This window comes from Cinclus cinclus, chromosome 8 (assembly GCF_963662255.1).
Source record: "Cinclus cinclus chromosome 8, bCinCin1.1, whole genome shotgun sequence".
NCBI classification, from domain to species: Eukaryota; Metazoa; Chordata; class Aves; order Passeriformes; family Cinclidae; genus Cinclus; species Cinclus cinclus.
The window spans coordinates 25,787,963-25,797,526 of NC_085053.1; the positions used below are offsets into that span (position 1 = coordinate 25,787,963).

At 44.0% G+C, this 9,564-nt stretch overlaps 1 protein-coding gene across 1 annotated transcript; it reads left to right on the plus strand.

Annotated features, from left to right (window-relative positions):
- Window positions 1-2,335: 2,335 nt before the first annotated feature.
- On the plus strand, window positions 2,336-8,265 carry DMRTB1 (DMRT like family B with proline rich C-terminal 1). Its single transcript, XM_062497723.1, has 4 exons — window positions 2,336-2,798; window positions 4,391-4,623; window positions 5,183-5,327; window positions 8,195-8,265. The coding sequence occupies exons 1-4, from the start codon at window positions 2,336-2,338 to the stop codon at window positions 8,263-8,265; spliced, it is 912 nt and encodes a 303-aa protein (XP_062353707.1).
- The last annotated feature ends 1,299 nt before the right edge of the window (window positions 8,266-9,564 follow it).

Below are 9,564 nucleotides of genomic sequence, written 5' to 3' on the forward strand. Positions count from 1 at the left end.
GAGAAAACTAAGTTTTGAAGAGTCTTTATTGGGCCTCATTTTCTTTCAAATATGAACAAAGAAGCAATTTATAATAGACATGAAGCTGCATCCACATACAAGTCTACACTTCATCCCAAAAGCATATTTTGAAATGTTTCTATCTTCTCTCTGTTACGGTCTTCTTACAGTGTGTGATGAGGCTAACTCAAATAAATGCACAAGTATATATATGAGAACACAACAGGACTGGAGTAACACACTTCTTTGAACTGCCTGCAGAAATAAGGATTTACCTCACAAGCAAAGTAAAACATTCACTTTTCTGCAAAAAGCAAGTCTAGTTATGTTTGAAACAAACTATATGGAGAGTATAATAAGTCCTGAATGTTGAAAGTTGAAAGTTGTTCAAAACAAAAATCCATGTGACTTTGAAAAATATTATTTAATTAGTGAAGAAACTGATACAGCCCACAGCTGGTACACCAATTTAGAAAGAGGAGAGATAAATATCTGTGTATTTGTGTAAATGTCTTGAAGAATAGTATTATGTGACTCAGAATAGAAAATTACTGGGGAAAATGCATGTAGCCTACCTTTCTCCCCCTCTGCTCAGTATCCAAATGAACACAGATTTGGTATCTATGAAAAGATATAATTACAGTTTTTAAAAATGTGTCATCCATCCTCTTTCATACTACAACTAAATTAGCACATCCTGAGCATACAGCAAAAATATGTACCATAAGATTAGGAATATTTTATCTATCTATATTTAATACAGAGTCAATGAGTACAGGATTGAGTATGAGTACAGGAAGATCAAGGCCTTGGCACAGGCAAACAGCTGCATTGAAGGGCAGCTTCTATTGAAGGCACATCAAACAAGTGCCTTTTTGAACCGGGAAGAAATGGTAACACACACATGGCCATGCACATGAAACTGGTTCTCCACACCAAGCCTTAGGAGCCATGTCGGGAAAACAGCTGCTGGCACTCCTGTGAGAGAGGGCACAGGATCTCTGGCTGCACCTGGTGCAAAAGCACAGCGGAGAGTCCTCCCAGAGCGCAGCTGCCAAAGGCTCAGCCTGCTGGGATAGCGAAATCCGCAGGCTGGGATTGGCACTGAGGGGTCGAGGGATTTGAGGATTTGGGTCTGAAATTGCTTTCAAGTGCAAGTCTGGGCTCCCATGCTGGTATTGCACTTACAAAACATCTCCCCAGGAGGCATAATCCTACTGGAAACCTTCGGGACTTAGGTGCAAAGTCCTACTGGGTTTTTTGCAGAGAAGCCTGAAATGTAGGCTGAGTTTAGGTGGGCATAGGGGTTGGATGCTCACTGCAAACAAGACCTTCTCCCAAACCACACTGCTGCCAAATCCCTAACGGGAGGCTCTGCTGGGGCCTCACCCCCCAAGAAGTTGAAGGGCGCTCCAGGTTTTGCAGGATTATTTGCACCAAGGGAAGGGTTTCTGCCAGGTTCTGTGAAACAAACTCCATTGCAATTAGAATTGTTTCAGAGCAAGCAGATAGATGTTACCTGGTTCTCTGGAAACTTATTAGAAAGCTTCACTACTACTTGGGATTAATTTCTGTGGAGTTCTTTTAAACATAGAAGCTATTGACACTTTAAGATTTTAAAAACAGCTATTGTATAGGTAAGAAAAGCCAGCAGTGTTGCAAAGTGGAGAGTTTTCTCCTGAAATGGGCTACTGTGTAAACCATGTGTTTGCAGCTACCAGCAGTAACAAATAACAAATGCCCTCAAAGCAATACTAGAACTGGAGCATTCCTGTATTTCTAATTGTAAGCTTGTCCTTTTTTCCAGAGAATAAGGAATTCTGAGAAAAAGAGACAGGTCTTTGGAATGAGATATGCTTTCCACCTTCGTCTTAGTACCTTCATTTGGAAAGTTTTCTTTTTCTGCTGAGGCAGTCACTCCTCCTCACCAAGAGAAGCATGCTGCAAATTGGAAACAAAACGGGACTGTAGTCCCGTGCACAGTCAAAGCGAATGCATGAGAGTTATGTAAGTGGGTGCAGATGTTAAAGCGCCAAAAGGAAAAATTATCTTTTAGGGCGCTACTATAATATGCAACCTATTCGTGCCCGCGCAGGCCGGGCCCATCCAAGCCCCCAGCACCAGCACAGGGCAATGGACCCGCCGTGGGCTCCGTGCCCCCCGCAGCTCCTGCAGGTTCAGCCCCCCACGGCCGGGGCTCGGCTCCCGCCCGCACCAAAGGGCCGCAGGGGGTGCCCGGGGAGCCTGGGCCTGGCGCAGGGCGGGAACCCACAAAGCCCAGGGCATTCCCCACCCGCCGCCGTGGGCTCTCCTGCCCGCCCGCCCGGGTTGCTACATGCCAGGCAGCACGGTGTCCCATATAAAAGCCCAGGGAAGGGGGAGGACCTGGCCGGGGGGTCCGGGCGGGCGCTGCGATGCCATGGAGGCGGCCGAGGCCACGGCGAAGGCGGTGCGGGCACCCAAGTGTTCCCGCTGCCGCAACCACGGCTTCGTGGTGCCCGTCAAAGGCCACGCCGGGCACTGCCGCTGGAAGCTGTGCCTGTGCGAGAAGTGCTCGCTCATCACCGAGCGGCAGAAGATCATGGCAGCCCAGAAGGCGCTGAGGCAGCAGGAGACGGAGCCGCCGGCCAGGGCAGGCGCGGAGCCCGTTCCGTCGGGCGAGGGCCCTGGGGCGGCAGCCCGGCCGGCCGGTGCCCCCGAGCGCTGCAGCCACGAGAGGAAGAAGGGCGCCCAGCCCGACAGCGGCGGCAAGGGCACGGCAGGCTGGGGGCCACCGCCGCCTCCCTTCAGGGACGACGGTAAGGACCTGTCCCCAAAGCCTCTTTCCAGCATCTTGCTTTGTCCGCTTCCCCGTGTCAAACGTGCCTGCGCCTTTCGCTGATTGCTCAGGCTCCGGCTGCCCGGAGAGCCGCTCCCGCTGTCTGTCCCGCTCTTTCCCCGGTGGGCACTGGGCTGCCGTGGGGGTTGTGCAGCCCCATCGCGTCCCTTGGCAGCGCGGGCGGGAGCAACGTGCTCAGCCTCGCCGCCCTTTGCGAGCTCGAACCTTAAGCAAAGTGGCTTTTCACTGAGAGGGAAATTAGTTTGGGAGTGCAACCAAACTGCGTCTGCTCCGCATTTTTTTCTGAGTGCTGTCACAGTGTTCATGAACTCACAGGTGCAAAATTCCAGCAACAGAAATGCTAAAAAGCTCAGCGATGGCATGTCAATAGGTAAGGTAGTGCTGCAGCTGTGTGAAGCAAGCATTTTATGTTAGCACTGGAAAAGAAAAAGACCTTTTTGCTTTAATTCATACCTGTAGGAAAAATTAAATTTGGCTCAGATGACTTGAAGTAGAAGTGCATTTGATATTTAAGAGCAGGGTATAAACTTAGCGAGTGGAGCAGTTGTATGGCTTGTCATCTTTGAAATTGCTTCCTTTAATAGAGTCTTTCATGTGACCTGTCTACTTTATTATAGTAACTCCATTCTATTACTATAAGAATGTTGCAGAAATTCTTACTGATTGCAGTAGTCATGAATCTGAACCTCTGGAGAGCTGGCAGCCTGCAAGACAAAATGTTGTCCTGAGAAGCCCAGGGAAAAGACTTATTTTGGACATCTGTAATCCCCAGAGAATACTGTCAGTAACTTCTCTTTTTTAGCTTTGTTTTGGTATAAAAGTATATTTATAGAGGACAGTAGCTATACAGATATCTGTCAGTCCTTCCCTTAACATTTCTAACCTGCTTACCAACTTCAAAAAAAGATTAGACACAAATTATAGTACTTAAAAAGTAAACCTTTCAAAGAAAATTCTTTGCCTTCTCTGCCAGTCTGAGGATGGGGCAGACAGAAGGATCCTATCTACATTCAAAGAGTCACTCTACTTCTTTTCCTTAGACTTCAGATAGGCCATGTAAGATTCAAGATGCAAAATAAAAAGTGAAGTAACTGATTTCTGCTTCTGAAGTTGTTTGTATACAACCCTAAAACTGAGCGTGCTGTAAATTAACCTAAGAAGTGACAGATAGGACTGCATTATTAGAACAGTAGAAAGTTAGAACTCTACTATTTCTGTGGAATTTTAGGTACCACAAGAGTTAAGGTAGGCTGTTTTGCTCTTGTTGATGTACTGAAAGAATACGATTCTGCAGCCAGTCCTTGACTAAGGACAAACTTTACAGCACACAAGCCCAAAAAGAATGCAGAATAACTGCATTACAGTGTCATCTCCTATACTTTTCTTTAGTTCCTGAAAAAAATCACAAAATCAATTCATGGAGAGCTAAACATGAAACTAAAGGACCAGATTCTCCTGTCTGAGAGTGGAATTTGTTCCTGCAGCTACTTCTACGTAACTCTATAAAATTACATGGATAATTTTGTTTGTTCTTTTCTCATTGTTTCCTAGCTCACCCTGCTTTTCCTCCAGAATACACCATCAACCCAGAATATCTGGAGAGAGAAATCCCCAAAGTGTACCCTGGGTGTTCTGGGGTGTATCCTTACCACCCATTTTCCCTGGGATTTGCCATCAATGAGTCAAGCAGTGGGGAAGCACCATCACCTCCCGGGTTAACACTTCAGAGAGGATTCCGACACATTCCTAGCAGCTATGTGCCAGGGAGTGCAACCACTGTATCCGTGAGTAGCAGGCTTTTAATTACTTGTGCTAATACTGCTTTATTTTAGCTGCCTTCTCTCTCTTGAAGTAACCATGAAGAGTCATCCTCCTTACCAGTTACTTCATAGCATTTTGATACATCACACTGAAGAAAACATTAGCAAATGATGATGTTAATAATGTGACCTGCTTTCAGTACAATTCATCAGTTGATGTTAAGGTAGAGTGATCTGCCTCAAGACGATAAACAATGGATATAATATGCTTGTATAGAAGTTACCTGTCACATTTTAGGGGTTACTGAGAAAAAGAATGGCTGCTCCTGATTTAAACCAACTACTCCAATGAAATGCCAGAACAGGTGACAAGGACTTAAAAAGTCAGTTTTGCTCTGACGTGGTCTGAGAAGTTCTTGCTCCTCAGTTGCACTGTGATACCCTATGCACAGGCTTTCCACATGCCAATATGTGCACTGACATGGCAGCATATGGACAAAAACCCAGAAATGGTCTGGTGATGCAGATGTATCCTGGAGAGAGTATTTAGATGGAAGGTGATCTGTTTCATGTGTTTCCACAGGTTCCAGATGGAGCTGGAGATTTCCCTCAAGGATACTTCAATCCTCTGCATCAGTTCATCCCATCAAGTTTTCTGACAGGGATTCATTACATCCCAGCTCCGCTTTCACTGAACCTCCTGGCTGAAACAAACAAGGAAGTACATGGTAAGGAAGTACGAGATTCACTGTTAACCTGGTTTCAACATCTAACCCCAGAGATGGAAAGCCAAGAGACCCTGATCCCAGCTAGCTTTGGTCTCTGGGATTTAAGCCAGGCCTGAAGTCCTGACTCCTGGGACGGGTTGTACAGCTCTGGGAGGGGCTAACATAAAGCACCTCAATCTCAAGCAGATGTCAAAGGCCCCAGGACTCAGAGCTCTTCCAGAAAATGATCTGTTGATGTTATCAAAAAGAAACTATTTCTCTACATAGCTAGTATGCCGGACATATCTTAAAAATTATTTGGTTGCATTTCAATTCAGACAAATGGTTAAAAAATAATGCAGACTAACACCATGAATATGAAATTTCTTGCTCATCTGAAAGTCCTAGATTTTAATTGCTGGAAAAGAAAGATTGAATCTTCAAAATCTCTTAACTGATTCCCACAGGATTATAAATTTCTGTCATAGATTAAGTCTTTGTGCCTCTCTGTTTTAGGTCTGTTTCATGTACTGTGCCTACATGTGGACGTTTATGATTGTATTTGCAAGTTTTTCATTTGGCTGCAGCTAAGCTGTGACCACAAGAGGGTAGAGCTGCTCAGAGAATTAGCCACTAATATTGGATGTGCAAATAGCCAGTTTTATTTACTTTTTTTTTTATTTTAAACTTTTTAAAATGCAGATAAATAAATACAACTTTGTCTTCTTGAACACAAGGACAAAAAATTGTTAAGCTAACTGTTTATGAAATAGATTACAATAATCACCCACTGAAAAATCAAGAGGGAGGAGAAGTAAGAGAAGTAGAATGATCTGATCTGAACTGAAAAGACAGTGGTGATGGTTATGCAGGACAAAATAAAAATTGGGGGTTTTTGGTCTGATTTCTCAACAACATAAGGCTTGTGCAGCCTCATTTTCTGTTAATGTCAGTCCTCTCATAACTCTTCAACCCATTAGCTATTTTCAGCCAAACATATCTGTTGTGAGCACATGCCTACACAATATTGATGTGCAAGGGAAGCAGATGCCTCCCACTGAAGCATTTGCTTGCAGCCACGTTGTGGTGTTGGACTGGCTGTCACCCTGCACTCAGTCCCTGGCTGGTGTGTGTGTCCCTGGGCCAACCACCAAGTGCTGCCAGTCAGGCCAGCAGTGGGGACACATCCCCAGAGCACTCAGGGCATTCCTGCTCCTTGTCTAGCTGGAAAGCCAAAGAAAAGGAAGCAGGAGTTGTGGTGGCCAAGGGGAATATGGAGAATATGGCAGTGTGGGGGTGTACAAACGTTGTAGAAATGTTAAGTTATTTTAAGATAGCAGTAAAGGCAGTGTGTAGGAGATACTGGTGTGCTGGAGGTGAAGTAATACGGGCTGAGTTTGAGGGGAAGAGAGGAAAACAAGGGCTAGCCTGCAAATCCAGAAGTGTGTGTGAGGATTAATAGACTTTGTGATTTGGAGGGGTCAGAAACCTGGGGGATCCTGTAGTGGCATGTAGGGAGCTGTAGCTTTTCTGTTGGACTCTGAGGGAACAGGAAGGAACTGGGAGTAGCAGACAAACATGGGGGACATGAAGTTATAGTAGTGCATGAGAGAAACAGAGAAAATCCAGTCTTGCACTGGTAAAGTTGTACTGGCCAAAAACTGATGAAAACAGGAACTCTATAGAGAAGAAACACCAGTGGAACAGCCTTCCCCAGGGAGCAAAATGCCATCTAATGACCTCAGCCCTTAACACACACCAGGGAAATCACAGCTCAGGCACAGCACCATAGGAAGCAAAGCATCATGGATTGTGTTGCTGAGAGAACAGTCCAGTTTCCTTAGTGCTATGGAGAGAGTAAAAATTAATTCTACTGCATAGCATTTGTGTTCCAGGATATGTAGAAATTTGCAATTGTAACTCAGTGAGAGGGGATAATTCTGCATGAGGTCATACAAAATAGCCTGGAAGTAGAAGATGCAGATGTCAAGGGAAGAGTGAAACGAATAAATTCTTTCTAGAACTCAAGATGCTTGAAAAAAGAGAAAAGCTGTAATGTGCAGTGCATAAGGATGTGTTAGGATTGCATAATGTCTTTTTTTTTATTTCAAAATGGAACTGACTCAAACCTGCAGTTAAACTTTCTCCAGAAACCTCCAGAACTGAGGTGAAATGGGCTTTCTGGCAAAACTGTTGCAGGAAGATGGATATAGAGAGCCCTAGTGGGGTGACAGCTGGTAAGGAGAAGTGTCTGTGATCTCTGCTCAGAAGCAAATGTCAGATAAAAACAAAAAAAATTAAAAACTCCAAGGCTTACCTGAAAAAGATGCCCCCAGGGTAGAAGATGCTTCCAGAAAGATTTGAGTTAATGATTTAAAGGGGTGGTGTGAAGTATAGATATGTTGTTACACAATTACAGTGTTGACTGGTCATGTTACAGAGATTTGACAAAATAAATACAAGTATATGCCCAGTAAAACAGACAGCACAGCATCTGATGGTAGACTCTGATTTCAAATGGTTGGCTTTCTAAAAGGGCAAACCACAGAAAACCAAAACCCAGGTTGCCTGTGAAGAGATGAGGGACCTTTTCATGAAAATCGCCAAGTAAATACTTTATAAAATAAAAATCCCTAGTTGGATTTGAAAAAGGGATTATGAATCAGTCTGTCAAGGCCTTTGAGAATTCACAGGAGTGTTAAGAAGGCATGGCATAGGTTCACTCTGGGTAAGTGGCAGAAGTGTCTGCCTCATTCTTCTATTCCAGTGCAGCTTCAAATGTGGAAATGTGATTGATTCCAGGTGTAACAAGAACTGAAACAGAGGGTTTGGGATTTTTGCTTCTTTGTTTGTGTTTAACTCTGACATTTTTCTATTCTTTGTTTTAGCTACTGAAACTGACAGTGAGGATTCAGGAGTGGTTCATGGACATGGCCAAACTCCTTCTTCACCAGAATAAACAAGAAGAGACCAATCTGTATATTATGTACAATAAATGGGCTGGAGGAGAGCTGAGAGCAGACAGCACTGTTTTCATTTCTGAGTGTTAGTTAATGAGGGTAGAGTGACACTTAATCACTGAGCAGTCACAACAGCCAGAAGGGGATTAGTCCCCTGCCTCACTTTATGATCAATGTTGGAGCTGCCAGGCTCACAGCTCTGCCTCCCAAGCACTACAAAGCCCATGTTCGTAAAAGGTTTTCCAGTAGATACAACAAATGATTATGACTCTGAATTTGTTCCTCTGCTGAGGTTATCCAGGCCATGGTCTCTAAACCATATGCATTCTGCAGCATTTTCATGTTCATGACAGTAGTCAGAAAGATGTTGTTTATATCAGTTTGCTGTAAAGGAAATCTGGTTCTGAATGTTACAGAAGAGTTAAGTGATGTGGAGCCTGAAGACGGTGTGAGAGAGGATGTGGAGACAGCCTGAGCTGCTGATGCACTTGGCTGCCTAAGAAGGTGATTGAGCAGGGGAAGGGAAGGGTGGGTCCTGGTCTGAAGGGCATGGCAGGAATGAGTGGAAAGGCCTGGTGCCTCCGCATGGTTTCTGGGTCCTTTAAGGCACCTTCTGTGTAGACTGGGTACAAAGTTACTTGGAGTCACCTCTTGTCACACAGGCTTCACATCTGACGTTTTGATTGTCCTTGATGATTTATACATGATTTCAGTGTTTAACTTGTGACAGCTGAAACACAGCAGTACTGTTTGTTTCTAAAGGGCTGCTGTAGACAGCTGTACATGTGTGTACGGGAAGTGCACTGTGGCATAGCCAAGGTGTGGAGAGATTTGCCCAGGACAAAACACCAGTTAAAATAATAATTAGTGAAATCCATCCATACTATGATTGTCAGTGGTAATCTTTAATTAAAAATGAATGGTATATTCCTCTACTGTTTTGCCTGGATCAATTGGTTTTGTATCTAGTGGATCAGTTGTTAATGTTTGAATAATTGTGGTGGGACTTTTGTATAATTAAAAAAGATACATTAAACTGTTGTTATGGTTTGAAGTGTGTCTGCATGTAATTTTTCTAGCTAAATGTCAAGATGTTGCCCTGAACAGCTTTGTGGAACAGACTTGTCTGGAGAGAGATTTAGCCCTCAGTATTTTTTTCCTATGTCTTTCTGCTTCTGTAGAGGTGAACGCAGTAAAATAAACAGACTTCTTTTCTCATTTGTATTAATAACTCCTTGCTCAATGCAAGAAGTAAAGAAGTTCTGCTAAGCTGAACATTTATCTTTTGTTTAATGTAG